The sequence below is a fragment of the Heptranchias perlo genome, chromosome 2 (assembly GCF_035084215.1).
Source record: "Heptranchias perlo isolate sHepPer1 chromosome 2, sHepPer1.hap1, whole genome shotgun sequence".
In the NCBI taxonomy this organism is placed as follows: domain Eukaryota; kingdom Metazoa; phylum Chordata; class Chondrichthyes; order Hexanchiformes; family Hexanchidae; genus Heptranchias; species Heptranchias perlo.
The window spans coordinates 69,905,870-69,932,524 of NC_090326.1; the positions used below are offsets into that span (position 1 = coordinate 69,905,870).

Genomic DNA, 26,655 nt, shown 5'->3' on the forward strand with positions numbered 1-26,655 from the left:
AAATTAGATCCAGGACTTTCAGGAATGAAGTTAGGAAACACTTCTACACGCAAAGGGTGGTAGAAGTTTGGAACTCTTCCGCAAACAGCAGTTGATGCTAGCTCAATTGTTAATTTTAAATCTGAGATTGATCGACTTTTGTTAACCAAAGGTATTAAGGGATATGGGGCTAAGGTGGGTATGTGGAGTTAGGTCACAGATCAGCCATGATCTCATTAAATGGCAGAACAGGCTCGAGGGGCTAAATGGCCTACTCCTGTTCCTATTGATTAACATTTCCCATGCAAGATGTGAGTCTATCGAGTATAGTGTGAACCTGCCAGTTACTGAAGATTTGTACCCTGTATGTGTCAGATAAATACTTATGGGCACCATTAAAGACTTAATTTGAAACCATATACCTTGCTTCTGACTAGATTGGCCTCTGTTCTACCCGATATTGTGCCAACCCAGAACCGACATACTGCAGTGGGGTACCTATTTGGTGCCTGCAGCCTGCTGGTGGCATGGTAATGAGACCCAGACCTCAAAGATTTGCCGACCAGCCAACGCACTTTTTTTTATTCGTTCATGGGAGGTGGGCTTCGCTGGCGTGGCCAGCATTTACTGCCCATCCCTAATTGCCCTTGAGAAGGTGGCGGTGGTGTGTGACTTGGAGGGGAACATGCAGGTGGTGTTGTTCCCATGTGCCTGCTGCTCTTGTCCTTCTAGGTGGTAGAGGTTTGGGAGATGCTGTCGAAGAAGCCTTGGCGAGTTGCTGCAGTGCATCCTGTGGATGGTACACACTGCAGCCAGAGTGTGCCGGTGGTGAAGGGAGTGGATGTTTAGGGTGGTAGATGGGGTGCCAATCAAGTGGGCTGCTTTGTCCTGATACCCCATGATATCTATTTTGATTCACTTGCTTTATTCCTAGGCCTGGTTGTTTTATGTATATGGGCCTTTGTCTTGTATGTATATGTTGCTAGAGTCATTGTGGGTATTCATAAAACTTGCTTTGGCTCACATTTCCAGCCAATGTAATAGTGAAAATCACTTTGTAACAAAATAAACAGAGTAAATCTGTATCAACCAATCACTACTTTACTCACCGAGCAGACAGTGGGAAGGAAACTCCCTATCCTTGAATTACTAGTTCAGTGATACAATGAACAGTAGGTTCTGAGCAATTTCTAATTAATACACATAATACTCCATCAACATCTAATTTCTAGGATTAATTCATGTTTCTCATTTTCATCTGTGTAAATTTCAAAATATAGTCTTCCTCTTACAACAAACATTTATTACTTTGGATAGATTATTCGCCCCCTTTTAACACCAAATGATGTCACACTGTTTGCTGCCTTTGGCTGCAATACACAGGGAATGTTGTTTCAGCTTCTTTTGGGAAGAGCATCCCCTGTATTAATTGTGTTCTAAAGTGAGGAATTTTCATGTCAGTATTGTAGAGATGTGGGTGTGCAGGTACCAATAGGTGGGCACAAAGTATCTCTTGTGCAGCGTGACCTGTCTGCCAGTCCTCCATAGGTCCTCCTCTTTTTCCAAACACATCAGATAGAACAAATAATGTTGGGAAACTTACTGAAAACCGTAATGGTGCTGGGGAAACGAAACACAGAGGAGACTTTTATCCCATCAGTCGAAGCCCAGATTTTAATCCAAATCGCAGAGGTGAAAGGCCAGTATCTAACTTCATGCACCATCCAGTTTCTCCTATACTGTGGATCATTGATTTAAAGTATTGGTAAATCATGTGCAATTCACATTCAAATTTCCAATGTGAGCTTACAACAGTTGAGGCTTCCTGATGGCAGTACAAAGTTGGAAAATTACCCTGTAAAAGCCGTTGACAATATATGTAACACTGGAGAAAGAGCATCCATTGGTGTAGGAGACAGGATTACCTTTCTCCAGTTTTATCTCTAGCTTCCTGGTGACTATCATGGGCTGCTGCTTGCGTGCACAAGGTCCAGTGTGAAATTATAATTTTAGTCATTATCTTTAATGGCAAGAAGAAAGCTTTGTGATATTCTGAGCTGGGTTGTGATTTTGACGTCCACTATAAAGAGGAGTTTATTTAACTGCTACTTGGCTGCTCTCTACCAATTGCATGCTTTGATTGAATTACGTATAAAATTCTTAGAGGGCTTGACAGGGTAGATGCTGAGAGGCTGTTTCCCCTGGCTGGACAATCTAGAACCAGGGGCATAGTCTCATGATAAGAGATTGGTCATGAGATGAGGCAAAATTTCTTCATTCAGAGGGTTGTGAATCTTTGAAATTTTCTACCCCACAAGGCTGTGGATGCTTATTTATTGAGTATATTCAAGACTGAGATCAATGGATATTTGGACACTAAGAGAATCAAGGGATAGGACAGGGAAGTGGAGTTGAGGTAGAAGTCAACCATGATCTTATTGAATGGCAGAGCAGGCTCAAGGGGCTATATGGCCTACTCCTGCTCCTATTTCTTATGTTCTTATAGTAGAGGGCAAAAAAAACCATGATTTACTGCGTAACTATTTTCTAAATGTCCTTTTTTTTACAGTTAGCCAAAAAGCTCATCGGGCCACAACACCATTAAGATGATTTGTTCATTCATTGCTTATGATTGAGGGTCCATATTCGCCATCAGATCGAAGACAGCGTGTGACATCACTGAAGGAACATTTTTTCTGTCTTGAACTCACCTAATGAGCTTGTCCCATCTGTAAGATGAGAACAGAGCTTTCTTCACATACTTGAAGAAACTGCACTAACTTCTCTCATAACTAATAAAGTGGCAAAGTTGTCCCATCGTTGATTATTTTTTTCTCATTTGTATTCTAGCAAAATGGCTTGTATCAACATAAATTAGGTAATCTAAAAATATTATGACTGTAAATGTGCATTTTCAATTTAAAAAAAATAGAAATGCTGTCTGGACTTAGTAAGGATTATTTTATATTGCATTTGTGAATCAAAAGTGTATCAGGTTCATTAACCTTTAGCTAAATAGACTAGTGGAAAATCTGTATACTTTCCATTGAGTAGAAACAAATGATGTGGAAAATATTAAATGTTACTACTGATATGAAGTATTTTACTTAACTTACAACTTATTGTTTCATTATTAACTGTAAATGGGAGCTTTTAAGTGTGCTTTTTTTTAAACTTTCATTTTAAGCCAATGATGACTTGATGGGGTCAATCTAATTAAGCTCTGGCTCACCAAGTTCAGCACTAATTTTATTTATCTTTATTCTTTTCTCACTATGACATTTATCTCACATCAGGAATTAATCCAAATTTGCAGTCCCCTTTAAGGGGCTTTTTGGTCAGTGTTTATGTACTGCAATTTTGATGCCAGCAAGCAACACTATTATAGAATCATAGAATGGTTACAGCACAGGAGGAGGCCATTCGGCCCGTCGAGCACGTGCCGGCTCTCTGCAAAAGCAATCCAGCTAGTCCCACTCCCCTGCCCTTTCCCCATAACCCTGCAACTTTTTTCCCTCCAAGTACTTATCCAATTCCCTTTTGAAAGCCACAACTGAATTTGCCTCCACCACCCCTTCAGGCAGTGCATTCCAGATCATAACCATTTGCTCAGTGGCTGTACCATGGTTGAATACAAATGCTTTGTAGATATCCACATAAAAACATAAGAAATAGCAGCAGGAGTAGGCTATATGGCCCCTCAAACCTGCGCCACCTTTCAATAAGATCACGGCTGATAATCTACCTCAACTCCACTTTCCTGCCCTATTCCCATATTCCTTGATTCCCCTAAGTGTCCAAAAATCTAATCGATCTCAATCTTGAATATACTCAATGACTATGCATCCAGAGCCCTCTGGGGTAGAGAATTCCAAAGATTCACAACCCTCAGTTTAAAAAAAAATTCATTCATGGGTTGTGGGCGTCACTGGCAAGGCCAGCATCTATTGCCCATCCCTATTTGCCCTTGAAAAGGTGGTGGTGAGATACCTTCTTGAACCGCTGCAGTCCGTGTGGTGAGGGTATTCCCGCAGTGCTGTTTAGGTAGGGAGTTGCAGGATTTTGACCCAGCAACGATGAAGGAACATCGATATATTTTCAAGTGGGGATGGTGTGTGACTTGGAGGGGAATGTGCAGGTGGTGTTGTTCCCATGTGCCTGCTGCCATTGCCCTTCTAGGTGGTAGAGATCGCGGGTTTGGAAGGTGCTGTCGAAGAAGCCTTGGTGAGTTGCTGCAGAACATCCTGTAGATGGTACACACTGCAGCCACAGTGCGCCGGTGGTGGAGGGAGTGAATGTTTAGGATGGTGGACGGGGTGCCAATCAAGCGGGCTGCTTTGTCCTGGATAGTGTCGAGCTTCTTGAGTGTTGTGGGGGCTGCACTCATCCAGGCAAGTGGAGAGTATTCTATCACACTCCTGACTTATGCTTTGTTGATGGTGGAAAGGCTTTGTGGAATCAGGAGGTGAGTCACTCGCTGCAGAATATCCAGCCTCTGACCTGCTCTTGTAGCCACAGTATTTATATGGCTGGTCCAGTTAAGTTTCTGGTCAACGGTAACCCCCAGGCTGTTGATGATGAGGGATTCGGCAATGGTAATGATGGAGATGGTCATTGCCTAACACTTGTCTGACACGAATGTTACCTGCCACATATCAGCCCAAGCCTGGATGTTGTCATGAGGACTGGAGCCAAGTGGTCCTGGCAGAACTCAAACTGAGCATCAGTAAGCAGGTTATTGGTGAGTAAGTGTCGCTTGACAGCACCATCGACGACACCTCCCATCCCTCTGCTGATAATTGAGAGTAGACTGATGAGGCGGTAATTTGCCAGATTGGATTGTCCTGCTTTTTGTGGACAGGACATAACTGGGCAGTTTTCCCACTTTGTCAGGTAGATGCCAGTGTTATAGCTGTACTGGAACAGCTTGGCTAGAGGCGCGGCTAGTTCTGGAGCACAAATCTTCAACACTACAGTCGGGCTGTTGTCAGGGGCCATAGCCTTTGCAAACAGGAATGTGCAATGAATGTGGCCTTGTTTGCATCAACCACAGCCAAAGAACATATAAAAAACCCAATGAGACGCTACCTGAAAGAAGTTCTTGTATTTGTAAGATTATGGTCATAGGTTCCAATGCTAATGTGAAAAGCAAGGGAGGTAGATAATGGGCTACACTGACTGGCTCTTCCAACATCAAAGGAGAAGTGACTGAACTGTTTGGACAGTACAGTACAACACAAAGCAAAGTTTTATCTATTAATGAGTTTGGGGAGGTGTGGGGGGGTGGGGGGAGGCATCTCTGGTATATAACAGGCCAGCACAGTTTAAAAACAAATGTATCTAGTGTTAAAACCAACACTGATTGAATATAGTCCAATGTCCTTCCACAGATCTTTGGTATCTTTTTACTTTGGAAGGATCTTTTCCAAAATGTTCTTGGGATATTACATTTAACATTACTTTTGAAAATTGATATTATGCATAGTCTTAAAAGTAAAACAATGTACCTTCAAGTCTTTTGTAGTCAGTGAAATTCCTGTTGAGGTCAAATTTATTCCTTTGACAGTTTTAATAGGTAGTCCAATGTACACAAGGTGTAGATCCACATTATACAGAGTAATATTCAAGAGGCATTGCTGGTAGTTAATAGAAAGGTTACAGCACGGAAGGAGGCAATTCGGCCCATCGAATTCGTGCCATTAACAGACTTCATATCTGCAGAACTCTGTATCCCCTGTGGGATGGGCTTTAATCCAAAGTATGCACCAATAAGGTTGGTCGATGCATATAACAAAATCAATAAAATAGTTGTAAAAAAAAGCTTGTAAGTGGCATTTTCAAAACGTAAGTGTGAAGAGAGTGAGTTGTAGGGTCACCCAAGTCCACAAACTCTGCACAAGTGTCCTGTGATTTCTAAGGGCCAAAGGCTGATTTGGATGAGCATAAAATCCAATGCAAGGGTATGTGACCTTTCCACTGATATAGAAGAAATAGAATCTCTTTTAAAGTGACTCTACCATACCCTTTGGGTTAGAGTTACCGTTTAGGGCGTGATGGGCAATTACATTTCGAGTTTCCACTAAAATGTGTCTGTATAATCACAAATGTAAAATCTTCCACTAACATAAGAACATAAAAAATAGGAGCAGTAGACCATACGACCCCTCAAGCCGGCTCTGCCATTCAATCAGATCATGGCTGATCTTCAACCTCAACTCCACTTTCCCGCCTGATCCCCATATCCCTTGATTCTCCTAGAGTCCAAAAATCTATCTATCTCAGCCTTGAATATACTCAACCAGCACAATTCGGCAGTTTAATAGAGCGTTATCATTTTTTTTTTCTTTGCAATAAAAAATATTCATTGATGTATTTAAGATGTATTTAAGAGTGGTAACCTGGTGCAGTTTCATTAATACAGCTGAAAATGGGTTTATCACAAAAAATAAGCATTTTTAATAGGAGTGCCTAGTCCTCCACCTGTGAGCAACCTGATTTTAAATCACTGAAAATGACTTTAAAAAGCTATACTGAACCATTTACTACTTTCATTGGTGTACACCAGTCAGTTTCTTAGTAAATTAAATATTTAAAATGTAAAAACGACTACTAGTGCCTTTGTGCCTAAAAAAACTAGCTTAATTTGAAGACCTATGGCCGCAGACAGGCGCAATTGCGGAAATCCGGCATTCACATTATTTCGAACAGGGGGGGCGTGGCCAGTTTTATGGGCAGGACCAGCTTCAGCAAAATGATTTTTGAACCAACACAATAGATCGCTGAAATTCGAATTACGCTGGACCTAATTTATGCCCAGCATAAATCGATTTTCTGCGATCTTTTGCCCTGGTTTGGCCGGATTGTACTGATTTTTAGCAGAAACTCTACCCCAAAACTTAAGTACAAAAATTAATTTCCCTGACCATTCAACACATCCCCAAGTCTGCATACTTGCAAACCTGGTTTAAAATTTCATTAGTACCTCTCTAATACAATACTCATAGTAACCTGGTCCTGTATTTTACAAACGCAGTTCAATTCACTAAAATTAATACTTGATAAGTAAATAAAAATTTCAAGCCTTTATCTTCTACTCCAAATGTACTGGACAGTAAGTAGTAAGTTATTAGTATGTGAATACATGTTAGCCCAGAATATTAATTTAAGATTGAGAAGCTTTGCTAAATGAATTCTGGAGTTCCTAGAATCTAATTAAAGTTTGTTACAAGTAGTATATGGTTTTAGTTTATATTAAATCCAAAATTATGTAGCAGGAAACTCTTTCCAATGCACAATGTGCTCCAGATAAATTGACCAGTCTCTTAATAGGAATGGACACAAATGCAATAATTTTAGTTAAGATAATTTAAGACAAAATATGTTTGGGGATACCGATCTTACTGATATCCAAACTGGAAAAAAAAAATCAATAATCATCTCTTCAAACAGGAAAAAGCATATTTTAAAGAGTACCCTGAGAACCAGATGGCTAGCAAAGGCTGCACAAATTTATTTATTTTTATCTTAACTAAGAATACTTGCTGTATGGTACTAGGAATCTATAGCTCCAAGCTATCTGCGCACCCCCATACCTGAGAGAACAGTACTGTAGTTTATAGATTAAAGGGAATCATGAGGATATTTGTATGCAAACTGTGTGGAGTTCCTGATAGCTGAAAAAAAATTAAAGTGAAATTGAAAAAAAACTGCAATGCTGGAAATTTAAAATAAAAAAGAAAATATTTTGAAGCACACAACAGATCTGTCAGCATCTGTAGAAAGAAAAGACAGGTTAATGTTTTTAATTGAATGTCACCAGACCTGTTGTATATTTCAAGCATTTTCTGTTCTTATTTAAATATTAAAATTAACTTAATTCTTTAAGAGTTTTATAAGTTGCAATGAAAGTAATTCTTCATTTGTACAATTTTATAACATTGGAATATAGCTCAATTATCAGCTAGTACAGATGATTATAATGCATAAGGTGAATCGAACTAATTGATAAATTGGTGGAACAGTTCATCTCAAGGATTTGGTCACAAACATATTAAATACCAACCCATTGATTTGCTTGCCTGATGGAATGCTTAAATGTTATGGAAAGGGAATTCAGGGGGTATTTCTCTCATTCTACTGCACACAATCCAGACTGCTCAGATTGGGGGATTATTCTAGTCAGGGTAACCCACAAATGAATGTAGATAGAAAGTAGGATTTCAGTTGGACTGAGAATCATTCAATTCACCATATGTAGCTACAAAAAGATGTGTGTGTGTGTGTGGGACATTATTCATCAATACTATCTGCATAAAAGTATTCTTAGTTAAGATGAAAATAAATAAGCAATTATTTTTTTTGTTTTGTTCACAAATATGCATGGATAGAATATTGATATGGTACTACCCATTAGTCACAATACATTCCAAAAATAAATGGACAAGATAAATTGTGTATTGTGGCAGTAAAGCAATATTTGAAACAAGATAGCATTTTACAAATTTACCTTTTATCTCAACAATATATTCATGTTGCACATTCAAACATAGAAAAGTAGAGATTTTATAGATTTAAAAAGGAAATCAGTAATTGTAAAAATAGTGAGCTTTGTCAAAAAAATGAACCTACTGACCTAATGCATCAGTGATGAGACAACATCATCCACTAGCCTTGTGAACATGTACCTTGATTTAAGGGATTTCTCAACATGACTCTATGACAAGACTGCTGAGGGCTCCAGCTGAGCATCCAAGACTGAAAACAATGCTTATTTCCACGGAGTAAAAAAGGCATTCATTAAACAAGCCTATTACTGATGTCAGGTGAGCTAGTCTCTGGAGACTTTCTAACTCAAAATTATGGGTCCTCTCACATGATGGAGCAGGAAAGATTTCCTACCAGCTTGGATTTTTTATTTTAAAAAACTCTTTTAGAATTTAAGATGCGTTTTTAAACTTTTTTTCTCCTAGAAACCTCTGTTTGACTTTCTATGACTTGCCACTAGAGGGTGCACAAGAACAGTCTGGCGTTAATTGTCTGCCCTCCTTGTGGCGAAGCTGCTCGTTACCACTTGATGTCCTTCTACAACAGCAGTGGCATCGCCAACTATCCAGAGATATTGAGCCCCTCATCAGTGAAAGCTGGAGTGGTGTTCTGTGGCGGAATGGCACTTTTTTTTATAAAAGCAGTAATACCAGGAGATAAAAAGGAGCATACAATTTTCTCAAAGTGAGAAGAACCAGAGGCGACATGAGGAAGCTTTTTTTATATATAAATGCAGCAAATTGTAATGATCTGGAATGCACTGCCTGAAAGAGCAGTGGTAGCAGATTCAATAATAACTTTCAAAAGGGAACTGGATAAATACTTGAGGGAAAAAAATTTGCAGGGCTATGGGGAAAGAGCAGGGGAGTGAGACTAATTGGATAGCTCTACTAAAGAGCTGGCACAGGCATGATTGGCCGAATGGCCTACTTCTGCGCTGTATCACACTATGATATGATACTATGAAGTTTACAAATGAGTATGAAGATTATCCAACAAGTTCAGAGAATTTTTACGTGTATTATTGTAGGGTTTATTTTGTACAATAAATGCCAGCAGCATTTTCTCATCATCAAACCTTGTGTTTGCATTCCAAATGTAAACGCCCAAGATGTCCGAGATAATCTTGAACTTCTTGTATACGGATTCGGTAGCTAGTATTGGAATACAGTTGTACAGAAATTTATTGAACAAAACTATTGTTCTGAGTTGCTCATCCCAGATTTCGATCATAGTGTGAGTAAAAGAAAGTTGGAGGAACTTTGTCAACATTCCTACAGAAACCCTACAACTTAATGTAACCTTCCACCTCCAGTGACCCAGGAGACGTATGTATGCACAGGTGCAATGCAAGACATTGAGGTTTTGATTAGTTTATTATAGGATTATTCTTCTCTGCACATCACTGTTCTGCCACAGGAAAAGCAGACCAAATCCATATCATGGCTGTGAATAGAGGAGAAAGTAATTCTGACATCAGTTCTAGTGAGATCCAGAAATGTCCATTGGCATGACAGACTCAAATAGCCAAGAAATTAAGATGTGTCAGACCACAGCTAACATGACAAAACAAATAAAACCAATTATCACTGGAATGTCCAAACAGCGCACCTCAATTTGCCACACAGTGCATTTCCTTCACTCTTGATATCCACAAACGCTGCTGCTGACTACAAGAACAAGCACAGACTCACATCTTGACATACGGTAACACAATAAGTAACTTGTAGTGCATCCTCCCGACTTATGCAACAACAGTCAAACAGACACTGATCAAGTGGGTTAGTAAGAAATGACAGTAGCAGTTTACAATTTAAGTTCAGGGGCCAGTGATGTCAGTCAATTGTCCTATTAGTGTTGACCATTTAAGAGTGTTAACTGCTAACATGTAAATTTGCTCAATACATACAGATTTTAGTTAATGATTAAGCCCAAACAAACTTACAACCAGTAATCAACTTATTTGCTACAAAGTCATCATGGGCTATTACAGGATTCAAGTCATAAAATACTCAAGTTATTGAAACAATATAACTTGGAATAGTTAAGATTTAAAAGTTGCTGATAACTTTTATAATGAATGTTTGATCAACCAATTGTGCTAATTTATTAACTTTTGCATAATTATGGTAGGGCCACTTAATTACATGACACCAACTGACCATTCAGCATCACTTTGCATCATGCATTATGAAGGAGAGAGAATTCTGCCTGAATCTTTAGCTGAGATAGGTGATTGAGTTTTTTTTCCTAATAAGCAAAGTAAGGAACTAAATATACCATATTTCCTTGAACAGAAGGAAACAAAACCCAGCACAAAGACCCACCATGTAGTGAGATACAAAAATAACCATCAATGCTAATAAGTAAACTAATGACTATAAAATAAAACTGATTGCCCTACCTTTTTCTGTATAGAAGAAAAAGAGCACAAAGCTGCAGTTTAGGAAAAGCACTGAATAAACCAGAACATATACCGGTTACATCTTTCATGGAAATGCGATTAGAAAATGAAGGGCACTGGAGAGTGACACTTCTGAGCGCAAATGCATTGAAGAATTTAGATGATATAAACTGCAGGAGCAAAGCCTGAACAATTTACAAATTCAACTGAAACTGAGATCCAGTTACAGCCTTTAACTTGCTCTCTAATGCAATATATACTATGTATGGAACTTTCATTAAATTATAATTTTTACTGGTTCCCTCCCCTGAAAGTTCTGGAGATTTTGTTCATATTAATGTTTGAGTCTCAGTGCTGTTGCAGCTGGCATTTACTGAGGGACATCAGGCTCAACTGTAATGCCATTAATTGCAGTAAATTATAAGAAACTTCATACATTATATATTATAACACATCAAACCATAACCTGTATGTTAACCATGGACAGAATGAAGGTCAGTCCAAATCACATTTGAGAAGATTTATCACAAACAAAAATAGAAAAATACCATTCAAAGGGAACCAATCATGGCTCAGTGCAGATTATGCCATACTTCTCATTAGTTTGTCATCTGGTTATTATTATTTACTCAATGAATGATCTTGAAGAATGTAAATACTACCATCACAAACATAAAGCATTTAAAACATCCTGCTTTGTATAAACCTGCATGCACACAACCATTGGCTGTCTCCTATCACTAGACACAAAAGTTAGACATTAGATTGGATGTATGAAGCTTTCACTTCAGTGAGTAGTGGAGCTATCTGGAAAAGGAAACCAAGCAAGGAAGAGTAAATTTCCTCTTCTTTTTTACTTCTGTTGAAGAGACAATCTTTTGTAGTTACTTGAATAAAGAACTCTCACCCTCTTTTTCCAGAGAGGCCTACAAAGACCAATGGGCAACTGCCACCATCTGCAAAAGAAAGAAAAACATAATAAAAGTTAGAGATAAGAAAAGTCCATTTGGCTCATTGAGGCTTATCCCTCTAGTCCATTAACTCTCCTATGATGGCATCCAATTTTGTTTTGAATAACCACAATATTTTTGGTCTAGTATCTTGCTTGTTACATTTATTTAAACATTGTTATACTCTTGCAGTAAACTTTTTCATCATACCTGTTGTAAATTTACTTTTCACTAATTGCCATGTCTTACGGTCCTACTTTCTTGGCATGTTTTGAAATAATCTGAGTTTACCTTATCTTGTGTATATGTGTCTAAACCTTCTGATTTAGGGCCAAACCTAATTCAACCTGGAAATTATCCTTGAAAGTTGAATTCAAAAATTAGAGTCAACAGTGATAAAATCTGGAAACCTCAAAATCAACATATTGAAGTCCTGGTGTGATGCACACATTCCCACTTTCCCTGTTTGGTAAAAGTAGTCCTTCATCTCTGTACAAATGGACAGCTTTGATGTAGAGCACACCTGCAGTCACCCACATCAAATACGGACAGCTGTATGAAGCTTCATGGGGGAATAAGGTGGTGGCGATGCAGCTACTGATGCATACCAACTCATTTTAGCATTATACTTTGTGAAAACAGTTGTAAGCATTATTTGAAGAACTTTGGAAGAAAAAAAATAAAGTCGTTTTGGTGAATAAACCCAAATACATTCAGTTTTCTGATTACTAGCATTCTATTTTATTTTCAACCTGAAAAAAATTGCATTTGCTCACAGCTGATTTAACTTACAACAACTTGCGCCTTTATATATATATAGGGGCCTTTATATATTGTCCCCTATATATATATAGGGGACAATATATAGCGCCTTTAATATAGTAAAACATCCCATGGCTTTTCACAGAAGCGATCAAACAAAATTTGGCACTGAGCCACATTAAGGAGATATTAGGACAGGTGACCAAAAGCTTGGTCAAAGAGGTACGTTTTAAGGAGCGTCTTAAAAGGAGGAGAGAGGGGAGACAGATGGAGGGGTGTGGGAGGGAATTCCAGAGTTTAGGGCCTAGGCAAGGCCACCAATTGTGGAGTGAAGGAATTCAGGAATGTACAAGAGGCCAGAAATGCAGGAGCACAGAAATCTCGGAGGTTTTTAGGGCTGGAGGAGGTTAGAGAGATAGGGAGGGCCCATGGAGGGATTTGAAACAAGGATGAAAATTTTAAAATCGAGGAGTTGCCGGACCGGGAACCAATGTAGGTCAGCAAGCACAGGGGTATGGGTGAATGGGACTTGGTGTGAGTTAGGATACGGGCAGCAGAGTTTAGGATGAGCTCAAGTTTATGGAGGGAGCAAAGTGGGAGGCCGGTCAGGAAAGCATTGGAATAGGAACTTTATTGTGGAAATAGTAAAGCCCTAAAAATAAGACCCAGGAATTTGTTCATCGATAGGTCCCCTAATGGGCCAAGTAATTTGCCATACAGACTTCAAAATCCTTGAGGATACAAGACGTATTACAGAATTTGATGAACGCGCTACATTATCCTGTCCGAATACTTCTAGAAAATATTAAATAGTTCAACAGTTTTATCTAACTTCACCACTTTGACAGTTCTAACTTCCTCTCTGATTGGTCACTTAGTTATAATACTTAAAGAATGTTTTAGTATTGTGCTTCATATCTTAAGTTACACTCATCCCTAAAAATCACTTGTCAAGCAATATATGTGGTGTCTTATTCCAATAACTAGTTATTGCTTATTAGCATAAAACAAGAAACTTGCACATACATCACTTATAGAATTTTATTTCAGTGTCCACACAATCATAGAAGAGGTCTGCTACTTCCAAAGGGTCTACAGGCCCTTCACACGTCAAGATATCCTTCATGGCTTCCAGACCTTGTTTTTCTAGATCCAGCATGGTTTGCCAAAGCTTCTGCCCAGGTCCCTATCGAGACAAATGGTCATTTTGAAAAAATGTGCGTATTTAATAAGTCAGTAAGAACAGAATCTCCTGGTATCTCTAAACCAAAGTGAAATAGGTCATATTTTACAATATTTGGAAAAGATTGATACAGCATAATCCAAAATAGGCCTTTGCAAATCAGAAAGACGATTATGTAAGTAATGAGCTGGAGCAACAAAATTTGCTTCTTCACAGGTTAAAAGCCTAATTTTTCATTCTTGTAAACAAGAGTTATCCACAGGCAGTAATTGGTACAAAAATGTTTAGGAATCCCTTCTTTTGATTTTGTTGCAATCATAGAATATTCCAGTATAGAAATAAACCATTCAGCCCATCAAGTCTGCACTGGTGGTTTCTCCATAAGAGTCACCCAGTCTAATCCTACACCCATGCTTGCTCATCATATTCTTTAATAGCCTCTTTTTTCAAGCAACTATCTAATGCCCTTTTAAAAGAATTTAAAACTCTTGCTTCAACAATGGTTTGTAACAGAGATTCCACATTCTAACTGAACTCTGTATGTTTTTAATCTCCCATTTAATTTTTTTTGTGATGTGCAAATCCACGGTACGTTTTCATTTCAGAGTATTCTATCAATAAACTCCATGAAAAACAGATGTAGAGAAGATGTTTCCACTTGTGGGGAGACCAAAACTAAGGGCCATAAATACAAGATACTAATAAATTCAGTAAGGAATTCAGAAGAAACTTTTTTACCCAGAGAGTGGTTAGAATGTAGAACTCGCTACCACAAGGAGTAGTTGAGGTGACTAGCATAGATGCATTTAAGGGGAAGCTAGATAAACACATAAGGGAGAAAGGAATAGAAGAGTATGCTGATAAGGTTAGATGAAGTAGGATGGGAGGAGGTTCGTGTAGAGCATAAACACTGGTATAGACCAGTTAGGCCGAATGACCTGTTTCTGTGTTGTACATTCTATATATGTAATTTTCTTAAATTTGGGTCCTATTGCAACCGTCTTGCTGACCCTTCATAATCTTGAAGACCTCTATCAAGGTGACCCTGTGACCTTCTCAGCTCCAGTGAAAAAAGCCCCAACTTCTCCAGTCTCGTGTCATAAGTATAACCCCTCATTCCTGGTAACATTTCTGAATCTGTTCTGTATTTTTCCAATGCTTTCATAGCCTTCTGATAATTGGGTGCCCAAAATCAAACAATACTCTTAACTGTGATTTAGCTAAGGTCTTGTAAACATTCAACATTACTTCCTTGCTTTTGTAATCTATGCCTTTAGATTAAAAGCCTAGGATTCATTTGCCTTTTTAACGGCCTTATTTACTTACGCTGCCATTCTTAATAACTCCTGTATTGTCATGCCAAGATCTTGATGTTCCTCTATTTAATTAAAAATCTTACCATTTAATGTGTATTTCCCTATTCTTATTTCCAAAATGTATTTCTAAGTACTATCGTCTGTAAAGTTATATGAACAGCTGCCTTGATGGTTGAATGAGTTTATCCACTGAGTACAGACTACGGTGGTCCCAGGTTAGGTACGTGCTAAGTTAGCTGATCTCAGTGGGAGTAATGGTTAAGGACAGTTCAATAGCCTCAGTGCCACTGGGTTAGTGAGGGGAAAAACCTCCCAAGGTTCTAGCTTCTGATTACTGTCCAGTGACCCCTGCTGGATGTGTGTGTGTGTGTGTGTGTGTGTGTGGTTTTTAAAAAAATTGTTCTCTGAATGTGGGTATCACTGGCAGGGCCGCATTTATTGCCCATCGCCAGTTGTCCTGTGGTGGTGCTGGGCTGCCCGTTTGCATTGTACCAGCTGTTTATACAACCGAGCTGGGTAGGGGTGGTAGGTATCCCTGAAGGACATTAGTGAATCAGTTGGATTTCTATAGTCAGTTTTTTTTTCCCCCCTGTTATTAATTTCACAACTTGCCATAGTTAATTCAAAAAATTATGGTAAATTTACAGTTTGACATGCTATCAAAACCTCAGAGATTCTTGCTTCCACCCTACCCAAACTCTATCAGCTGATTCAGAGCTCTGCAGCCTGGGTCTTTTGTTGTGCAAAGTCTTAAAAATCCTTTACCCTGTCCTTGCCAAGTTAAGATCCTCTTCCTTATTTTAAAATTTCTTTACCTCTATGAAAGCTGCATGTCCCTGACACACCAAACTCATCTGACACCAGGTTACTTCTGTTCACCCCTCTATTCCCCCCCCCCCCAAACAAACTCCACTATCAGACCCCTGCCCTTTCACAAGAACATAAGAAATAGGAGCAGGAGTAGGCCAATTGGCCCCTCGAGCCTGTTCCGCCATTCAATAAGATCATGGCTGATCTGATCCTAACCTCAAATCTAAATTCATGTCCAATTTCCTGCCCACTCCCCGTAACCCCTAATTCCCTTTACTTCTAGGAAACTGTCTATTTCTGTTTAAATTTATTTAACGATGTAGCTTCCACAGCTTCCTGGGGCAGCAAATTCCACAGACCTACTACCCTCTTTCGGAACTCTTTCCTGAGACTACTTCTCCTTACAACTTGTTTCTATTCAGAAGTCTCCCAAGAATATTTCTCTTTGAGCAGGCTTTTGTTCTCTCCTCCCTCCCCTCCAAATTTTCTTCTAGTGCTTTTCCTGCTCAGTTTCCACTTAGTTAAGCACTCAAATGTTTTCTTTGAGCAGCTTTATGTGAGTTGTTTGCATCAGGAATTTGTGCCTAGCAAGCCAAAACCTCTCGGTGATAATTACCCTTAAAAATTGACAGAGTGAAGGGTAGACTGCCTGGTTAGTGATGACTATTATAATAATCTCTTGAAGCAGATTTATAACACACTATGATGTGTGTGCTACATATATATCACCAGAGTCTTTAAGATTTCAGTCACATTGTCTGAGGCCTTGGCTTGCACCCAGTCCCCTTGGTGATAGAACCACATTCATAAGCTTCTGCACAGATCACTAATCTAGGTTACAGCACTGAAAGAGCAATCACACATAAAAGTGCTTTCCTCAGCATTACAGATTTACTCCAAACTGTTGAATGGACAATGGTCAAAATTACACACTGTATTTTTCCATGTTTTGGTGTATAGTAACCACACATTAATACATGATTTTCTGAATAAATATTTTTTTTTGTTATTCACTGAGATCGATAGGATTCATTAAATAGTAGAGATAGTGACTGCCTTGTGCCTTTCCATTTTTAGAAGTCTAAATTTCTAATCATTAAGGTGTGCTCACTCTATCACTTTTCTGTAGACCAAAATATAATAGGAATAGAAACTACTCTTCTCATAGCTAAGTGATGGCCTCTGTATAGTCAGCAAATATTACTTCATTTAACAATGCATCACTTTTGGGGGAAGGGTGGGAAAGGAAGAATGTTTTGTCCCTCACAAAGTTGTGCTTCGTCCCCTTCGAAAGGTGTAGATTCCTTGCTGCGGTACAGTTCTACATACACTAGTACCTCAGTCAAGTAGCCATTATGCATGTGTGAGCCTCAACAGTGGGCATTGACACACTATTCGATCACAAGAAACATCACAGCCAAACTCAAGGCCTCACCTGACATCCACACACACGTACTTTCAGCTGAGATCCTTCAATATCACTGACGAACGAAACCTCTGGTTAATTTCCCTTCCCTAATCTGGGGCGCAACTGAAGCCAACTGCAGTACTCCTACCACTGTCCAGGCTGACATCAGCCAAATTAGCACAGACCAGAGATCAAACACCGGACCTTCCTGGTTTATATGGTTCAGCCACTCACTGCATAAACTTTGGAAGCTGATGCTGGTTGGGGGAGGTAGAAGCAAGTCCAGGGCTGGGCATAAAATCTACCCCAAGAATTATTTTGCAAAGGTTTCTATGCCCTTTGATTAGAAATATTTAATTGATGTATCAGCATAACAGTTGAATTAACAAATCTGTTGTAATTTATTAAGTAATTGGTGTATTAACTCCAGCAATCTGCTATGCATTCAAACAGAGTATTAATAGCTTTGTTTGTTGTATTCTCAATTTGTTGTATTATAGAACTATAATTACTGCATCCATCAAGCCCAATTGGGAAAAAAAACCAAAGTAAAACAGGACAGAGGATAAAACATTGCACAAATAGATACACTTTTCTTCATATGCAGCTACAGAAACAGAAGGCTTTGCTTAATTATTTTTTAAAAGGCCATATCTAAAGCTGAAAGTTAAAGTCAAACAAAATAAGAAAAAGTCCATGATTTTGTTAATCCAAAATATCATCTCAGTATCATAGGACATTTTAAAAGAAATACTTTACATTACCAGAAGCAGCATTCTAATCCTCCATAACTTATCATATTGCTAATTATAAATGTTCAACATGAATGCTACTGGTCCTTGTAACAGTGCTACTTAAGAATCACTGAAAAATCTAATTAAATCCTCATCAAAATAAAATCTGAGGAAGTGCTAAGAGATTCAGTATGTGGCAGAAAAGGCATGGCATAAAGTGACATCAGCAAGTCTCCTACCTCTTCAGTTTCCATGACTGATCTGGCACACTCATGTGCCTGATACAGCTCATGCCTACGGTCAGGTCTGCTCTGGAAACGAGGCTGCTGCTTTGCTGGGTCCTCATCACCAAAACTTGGAGACTGTGCTTTAGGGACTGGCTTGACATTATCTACAAAGATGAAGGGTTTGAAGATGGACCTGAAGCAAACAAATGGAGATTTTTTTTAATATTAATAGTTGCGCAAAGGTTTCCTATCAGCCCACTCCACAGCTCTAGGAAGTACTGCATATGTGTAATATACTCAAGTGAAGGTTCCATGTTTTAGTTATCAGATTAATGGCATTTTTATATTGCAGAACCACTTCTTCAGCAATGTGCAGAGGCTTATGGTGCTCTGAATTTACCCATTTACAATGGAGAGCGGATTCAGAATTCTGGCGGCAAAGCTGGAATAGCTGCTAATGTAATTTTGCCCTATGGAATTGCTTGTGCCGTTTTTGCAATTTTAAAATTTCTGCCTGCCAACCTTTCCTGAAACTGGGGGGGCCAGCAATTTGGAGTCATATTGCTGGGATATGCACAGGCTTAGAGCACAATCTTATGGTCAGAAAAGAATGGGAGCCATTGGCACCAGGAAACATGGCCATTAAATGTTTGCTTTCAGCGCTGCTTTTGTTCCAGAGGACCATCAGAAACCCATCTCATGAGGTGAGTTCAAAGGCTTCTGGAGATAATTGCACTGCCTCTTTTATATTACAGACTGCCTCTAAAGGTAGCTTTACAAATTAAATGCAACATCTGCTCACCTTACAGACACAATAGTTACCTTCTCTTCCCACAAAATTGAGCAGCTAAATTGTACTTCATCAGTCTGTCTTCATACAAGTTAATTTAATTAACACATGATCCTAGCTTTATGGGTGGTCAGGCAGAACACTGATTTTTTACCTCTTACTATTTTCTCCACAAAAATTTGTTGCAGTCCATTCAGTTCAACAAAATACAGCCCAACATCTTAGTACAATTATAGCTTTGCAATTTAAACAAGTGATGACAAAGGCAGAAAACAGATAATCTTTCTGATTTGCTTAACAGAGGACAAAAAATATACTAGAGAATTAGTTACACTAAGCAAAAGTACACAGAACAATCTAGAACTGCTAAGCAAAGCCAAAATATTGTGCAGACAGCAAATAATTCAATGTGGCTGTTTACACATAGTGGACTGACTGAAATCTGTAGAAATGTTGAAGTCCATGAATATCACAATAATTTGATCAATCTCAAACTAGGAGGGGAAACAATCCACAGTTCTTTGTTTAAAGTCGGAACCTGCAGAAAATATAATGAACAACTGTTTTACCTATGAAAATGTTGGAATACCTGTTTGTGCTAGTATGGAGCACCAGAATTTACTGGGCTCAGTGAAGGCTCTAGTGGCAGAAGTGTCGTTCTCCAACAATGAAATCCTAGCCAAAACCTTGCAGAGTATCTGAGGATTTGAACCTGTAAATAAATAAATGGAAGGTGTGGTGGTGCAGCATGTTGAACCTCTAACACTGTACGTCATGGAACAAAAGGATGAGACGTACATGCTTAAGATTCTTAAGACAATAAGTTCTCTAAATAGCAATGGAGTTGAATATCAAACACTTCCCCAAGGAGTTGAAAGTTGGTAATGGGGGGTGGGGGGGGGACAATTATAGAGACAGCACCCTTTGGCTTCTCTTGTACAGCTCCTAACAGTTTATTAGAAAGTGGCATCAACAGAGGTCAGTTTGAAAGATGCCTGCCCTTGTCAGTTAGAATGGAGTGTCACAAAGGAACACCCAGAAGTGGAGACAGGAAAATAGATTACCTGTTACAGTCTACCTCATTCTTTGAATGATGTGCATCCTCCATACATCGTAGGATTATACCTTAGTATGGTACCTTCTGGGAAATCACAATACTGAGCATGCACATGAAAATGTCATGACATTAAATTTAAGTGCTGCATGTGGTCTCCTACCCATGTCATATAATGCCCTAGGACTTGCGTCACTCTGCTAGTTTGCTTTCATACAGCTAAACTGAAACAAACAAAAACTTTTCTGATGCTGGTTAAAACAAGACAACACTTCTGTGGCCTGAATGCAACTGCAATGTAACCTTAAATAGGAACTCCAGGCTAGTCCAAATCACTGCTGTCAGAATACCAAATTAGACATGGTTGATCTTCAAGAAGGGGTGGCAGTTTCACTAATCCTGCAAGCCTAACTAATAACAATTGAAGTTGTTCATAAAAAAAAACTAAGGGCGATATATACTGCAGAGAATCCATCTCCCTGTATCTAAAATGTAAATGTTTACAGAACATGAATGGATGCATCCACACTCATCATTTAATTTAACTCGAGGTAGGTTTGAAAAGAGCACAGGGATAAAAGGGACATTTGCAGAATGGTGGTTAGTAACCAACTAGTGGTTTACCTAGAGATCAGTGTTGGTACTCCAGTTTTTCACATTATATATAAATAACCTGGATTCTAAATAAGGAAGTATTGGCAATAGTTCGTCTAGAAAGGCAGTTGAGAACAACTTTAGAATGGCTTACTCCTGTTCCTACATACTGTGTTACAGTCTGGAAGTGTTCTGAAGCTAGCCTTCCTGCCCTTCCAAACAACTGATGTGCCAACAATTTATTGTTCCCTTGCTCTACATTCAGTTACCTTGTAGGTTCCACCTCATCCATCAGAGGCGGGCCTTTTATCAAGTCAACTATGGGGGGAGACTGTTGCAGAGGACAGGCCCGTTGTACGCTGCCCTCCTATGACCATGTGAGGTCTGCTCAATCCTTACTAGTTAGAAAAGGGAGGGCACTGTGAGGATAGGACCACTAACTGAAGTAGTCATATAAAAAAAATCAGGCCTTGTGGACAATAAAGATGGCGGCTGCCATCACATCTAAAATTCCTAAATAATCTTCCACTGGGAATCCACAACCCTTCCTACAAAGATGATATCAAATCCCAAAGTACTGCAAGGCAGAAAAGCCTTCTCCTAAATTGTCCAGACAATGCCTCAAAGATTATTAGCTCCTGCATCAGTTGTAGCTGTGACTTCTTATAACTGAATATGAATGCCAGCTTTTGGACTTCATTTATTTATCACATGACTGTACATCACAACCCTTCGTTATGAAGCTGTGATGAGGCAATTGAGTTGTGCAGATGTACGTGGAAATGATGCACCCCAAGGTGCATTGCAACCACAGACAGGCATGTTGTGAAAAGCTTGCCTGATGAGGAGAGGTCTTTCCATTCATAACTTTGCCCCTTAAAACTAAATGCAAGGAAATTTGGGAACAATTTCTGTATGGCAACATAAAGTAGGCACTTTTTTAGGTTTAGGGCAGCTAACCAGTCCACTAGACACACTGCCCAGAAAATCTGTGATAAAAGGTCCAAAATAGGCAGAGACCAGCTGTTTTTTGGGGAACTACGAAATACTGGAGTAGAAATCAACTCGCTCCTAATGATTCTAGCTTGTCTATTTCAGCTGGCAACGCTACTACCATGATAGAGTCCCAGAAGTGGTCCGATCTGATCATCCCATCCCATGAAATCTTGGAGGGGTGATTGTGAAGATAACCTTATAGGACCCATGAATCCATAGTGGTACTTCACCACACAGCCACAAAGTAGCCCCTTACCGGGATCCCATCTGATAGAGGAACATCAGGTGAATCATTGATGAGAGACCCAAGATATTCCAGATCCACAGTAGGATGCCTGACTAGAGTGCTGGATAGAGCCAACCATGAGAAAGACATTTGATATTCTGGGATATATGATCCGGGGGCCCGGAATGCCAGAAAAAGTTGGGATTTGCTGTACTCTGACAGCTAAGTGAGAGGTGCCCCTAACCAAGGGATCTTTGTTTTCATAGCCAAGCCTAGCACAAGAACATAAGAATAAGAGAAATAGGAGCAGGAGTACGCCATACGACCCCACGAGCCTGCTCTGCCATGCAATGAGATCATGGCTGATCTTCAACCTCAACTCCACTTTTCTGCCTGATCCCCATACCCCTTGATTCCCTTAGAATCCAAAAATCTATCAATCTCAGTCTTGAATATACTCAACGACCGAACATTCACAGCCCTCTGGGATAGAGAATTCCAAAGATTCACAACCCTGAGTGAAGAAATTTCTCCTCATCTCAGTCCTAAATGGCCGACCCATTATCCTGAGACTATGCCCCCTAGTTCTAGACTCTACAACCAGAGGAAACAACCTCTCAGCATCTACCCTGTTAAGCCCCCTCAGAATCTTATATGTTTCAATTAGATCACCTCTCATTCTTCTAAACTCCAGAGAATAGAGGCCCATTCTACTCAATCTCTCCTCATAGGTCAACCCTCTCATCCCAGGAATGAATCTAATGAACCTTCGTTGCACTGCCTCTAAGACAAGTATATTCTTCCTTAGGCATGGAGACCAAAACTGTACACAGTACTCCAGGAGTGGTCTCTCCAAAGCCCTGTACAATTGCAGCAAGACTTCCTTACTCTTGTACTCCAAACCCTAGCAGTAAAGGCCAACACACAATTTGCCTTTCTAATTGCTTACTGTACCTACATGTTAACTTGCTATATTTTGTGTACAAGGACACCCATATCCCTCTGAACACCAACATTTAATAGTTTCTCACCATTTAAAAAATATTTTGTTTTTCTATTCTTCCTACCAAAGTGAATAACCTCACATTTTCCTAAATTATATCCCATCTGCCACCATCTTGCCCGTTCATTTAACCTGTCTATATCCCTTTGTAGACTCTGTGTCCTCCTCACAGCTTACTTTCCCACCTAGCTTTGTATCAGCAGCAAACTTGGATACATTACAATCAGTCCCTTCATCTAAGTCATTAATATAGACTGTAAATAGCAGAGGCCCAAGCACTGATCCTTGCGGCCACACTAGTTACAGCCTGTAAGATGCATGTTCTGCTAGTTTTTCTTAAAAGTTTCCAGCAAATTCACTAGCTGTCTACTGAAAATATTACCTCTTAAAGGGTATTTGTAGCTCCTATAGGAATGATGCTAAACACAACCATTCAGTCCGTGGATCAAAAGGACAAAATTCCTGAAACAAGCGTACAGAGCTTGACGTGTTACTTCCTGCACCAAGAGGCGCATGCAGTCCTCAAGCACAGGTTGGTGAGGATGTGTGTTCAGTGATTTGTGACTGGGCAAATCTGATTTAGGCTTACTGTGCTTGTCTATTTTCTTCTAAATAAAATGGTGCAGCCAGTCATTATGGAAACATTTCTTGAAGCTGAAACAAAATTTGGCAAGTGGTGGCGTTGTTGCATTTTATACAATGATTGTGCCAGCAATCATGAATGGACTGTTGCATTTGGAACTCTGACAGATGTTGGTGTAGACATGCGGTCCAAGCAATGGAGGCATTTAGTTTGCTTTTGATGCAGTTGTTGTATTTTACAAGTTCAGGGTCAAGGATGTACTTTACAACCACCGCCCAGTTGGGGCTCACTGTGCTGAGTATAAAATTCCAATTTGGGCCTAAGGCCCTTGCGTGCTATTAATCTTGTTTACGACTAATTTATTTAGGCGCTATAGAGCCATCCAGGGAGGATAGGATTGGTTGCTAGTGTTACTATACAGCCTAAAGAGCTTGGATTTTCTTTATTTTTGTATGAATAGAGCACGTTAGTGTATTTTCTAGGGGTTTGTTGCCAGTAGCGACACCTTAGGCTCCTGGGAAACTGGAAAAATAAAACAAAAACTGACAAACTGGATTAATTAACCAAATGTTTGATACTCTGTCTAATCTAACCCACTCATGTAGAGTATGTGTTCTGTACTTTTGAAGATGAGGTCTGATGTGGGGAGGAAAGAACCTTTTGGTGGGTAAAAAATGATCTGACAGTTGTTGTTCGGGTGGGGGGGGGCATGTTCATCACATCGTACCCAGAAAGGCATATTAATACATCGTTAATGACCAGCAGTCAATTGAAGCCTCACTGAGGTCTGTTTCTCATACTAATGCTACAATTAGTTAAAATTCAGTTTAAATGAGTTCAAATTCAGTCAATTGATCTGCCCCTTGGTCCACAAGACTTGTGATCAGCAGTCAATTGACACCACTGATTGGCCTGTTTCTTCAGCTGCAGCAATTACTTCAACATATTTTAAGTTTAAATTCAGTCATCTTGAGGACCCATTGTGCCGAATCACGGAAGACTTTACGTTCGGGCTTATGCAAATGAGTTTGCACAGAAACTTGGGCGTAACTTCAGCTCTGCAAAACCGGCGCAGTGTCCAGCGCATTCCAGTCGCAGTTTCCCGATTGCGCCCCTAGCGGCCAGGCCATGGTTTCTCCAGAATCTAGTAGACTGGGCTATATAATCTTGCAGCGTGGAGGATGCAGAATGAATACAAAATACCACATGATTTTAAAAAATAGGTTCAGTATAGGGAGGTGGCCACTGACCTTACAGTGAAGCAAACATAATTTCCATCCTTTACCAGCCAATTAGTTAATGCATATGTGTCAGGATTAAATATCCAGCTGTGTTCTGGAAACTGAATTTTGACGACACTGCATTCAATTGATCTCATGTACTCATTTGGAGACTATGTGCATTTTCAAAATATGCAAATATCGTACATAGATGCAAAGACAGATGGTTAAAAATTGTTATTTATTCCTTGCCAATTTTTCTCCTTTCTTGGTAGCTTGTTTTTTTTTGTGGAATTCACAATGGCCTTTTTCCCTCCTTCCTCCCCATCTCTTAGACCATAAGAGGTAGGAGCAGGAGTTGGCCATTCGGCCCCTCGAGCCTGCTCCACCATTCAATGAGATCATGGCTGATCTGATTTTTACCTCAACTCCACTTTCCTGCCTTTTCCCCATATCTTTTGACTCCCTTGCTTATCAAAAATTTGTCTAACTCAGCCTTGAATGTATTCAATGACTCAGCCTCCACAGCTTCTCCTTCAGGCAGTACAGTTCTACCAGTGCCCCACCAGTACCTTGTCAAGCAGCCACAATTCAAGTAGATCTAGACAGTGAGCATCAGCTGGCTGTTTGATCATTGGCAGGCCTCACACCTAATCCTGATTCCATCCTTACAACACAGTTCCAGGAGGGGATAGCATTCAGTAGCAGGAATCCTGGCTAGTTTTCCCCTCACTAATCCAAGGATGCTGAGGCCAGTCAAAGCTCCTACCACCTAAACCGGGATACTGAACCGGGGACCTTCCTTGTCTGTTTGGCTCAGCTCCTCAATGTGTAAACTTGTTGAGCCATCGGAGGAGCCCAATACTTATTCATCTGAAAAAAATAAATAACTTCAACAGACTATGTAAGTGCACTTGTGGAATAAAGTCATTTAGTTATATCTAAGACCCTTCACTCAAGGTCAGCAACTGACTTGGTAATGTAGGACAAACCTCGCAGGATCAGGAGTGGCCGTGAAGAAGTGGATACAAGATGAGCTGCTGCTCTGAGGCAGGATGGACACCATGCTCCCTGTGATGAGGAAAGGATTCAGATCCATGTTGTCTTTGTCACGCAGCACTTCAATCATTGTTTGTATAGTGATATTTCCTAGTGACAGGGTAATCAAAAACTGACAGTGAGCTGAAATAGTCATTACCACATGACAATTCAAAAACAAATCCAGAATCTACAATTACTATACTGTGAGAAATGTACAGGCTCTGCTAATATCACTGAAGTTACTAATATATTGTATTAATACAGAACTATACAAAACATTTGCTCTATAGAGCAGATTTTCTACTTTCACACCCATGGAAAATTACCCCATATATTTTATAATACACAGGGATTGTGTTACTGGGGGCAGGTTCACAATATTGCATATGACACACCAGTAAACACAGAATCTTACAATACAATGAATCTTACAGTGCAAACCTTCCCATTAAAAGGGAACCATTTATTTTATCCAGGCTGAAAATGCGCCATGGGAGAGGGGGAGACAGGGAGAGAAGGAGAACGGGGGGGGGGGGGGGGGGGGCGGGGGGGACACAGGGAGAGAAGAAGGAGGACGGGGGGAGGACACAGGGAGAGAAGGAGGACCACCGGGAGAGGACACAGGGAGAGAAGGAGGAGGACGGGGGGAGGACAGGGAGAGAAGGAGGAGGATGGGGGGAGGACACAGGGAGAGGAGGAGGAGGACGGGGGGGGAGGACAGGGAGAGAAGGAGGACAGTGGGGGAGACAGGGAGAGAAGGACGGGGCGGGGTGGGGGGGGGAGGAACAGGGAGAGAAGGACGGGGTGGGGGGGGGGGGAGGAACAGGGAGA

The 26,655-nt window shown here is 40.0% G+C and overlaps 2 protein-coding genes across 7 annotated transcripts in view; one reads left to right on the forward strand and one right to left on the reverse strand.

Moving 5' to 3' along the window:
- LOC137340189 (WAS/WASL-interacting protein family member 3-like) overlaps positions 1-2,798 on the forward strand; it is a 93,651-nt gene extending 90,853 nt beyond the window's left edge. For all 4 annotated transcript variants that reach the window (XM_068002593.1, XM_068002602.1, XM_068002584.1 and 1 more), the window contains one exon: positions 2,549-2,798. In XM_068002593.1, coding sequence (XP_067858694.1) covers positions 2,549-2,589 — 41 coding nt within the window. In that variant the 3' untranslated portion in view covers positions 2,590-2,798. The remainder of the gene's footprint in view (positions 1-2,548) is intronic.
- A 6,756-nt stretch (positions 2,799-9,554) lies between these two features.
- The window catches only part of LOC137340211 (secernin-1-like), a 107,220-nt gene continuing 90,119 nt past the window's right edge, over positions 9,555-26,655 (reverse strand). For all 3 annotated transcript variants that reach the window (XM_068002635.1, XM_068002629.1, XM_068002619.1), the window contains exons 6-9: positions 25,776-25,932; positions 18,330-18,510; positions 13,666-13,825; positions 9,555-11,883 (exon numbers count right to left, since the gene is read on the reverse strand). In XM_068002635.1, the coding sequence (XP_067858736.1) occupies positions 13,667-13,825; positions 18,330-18,510; positions 25,776-25,932 (497 nt within the window). In that variant the 3' untranslated portion in view covers positions 9,555-11,883; position 13,666. The remainder of the gene's footprint in view (positions 11,884-13,665; positions 13,826-18,329; positions 18,511-25,775; positions 25,933-26,655) is intronic.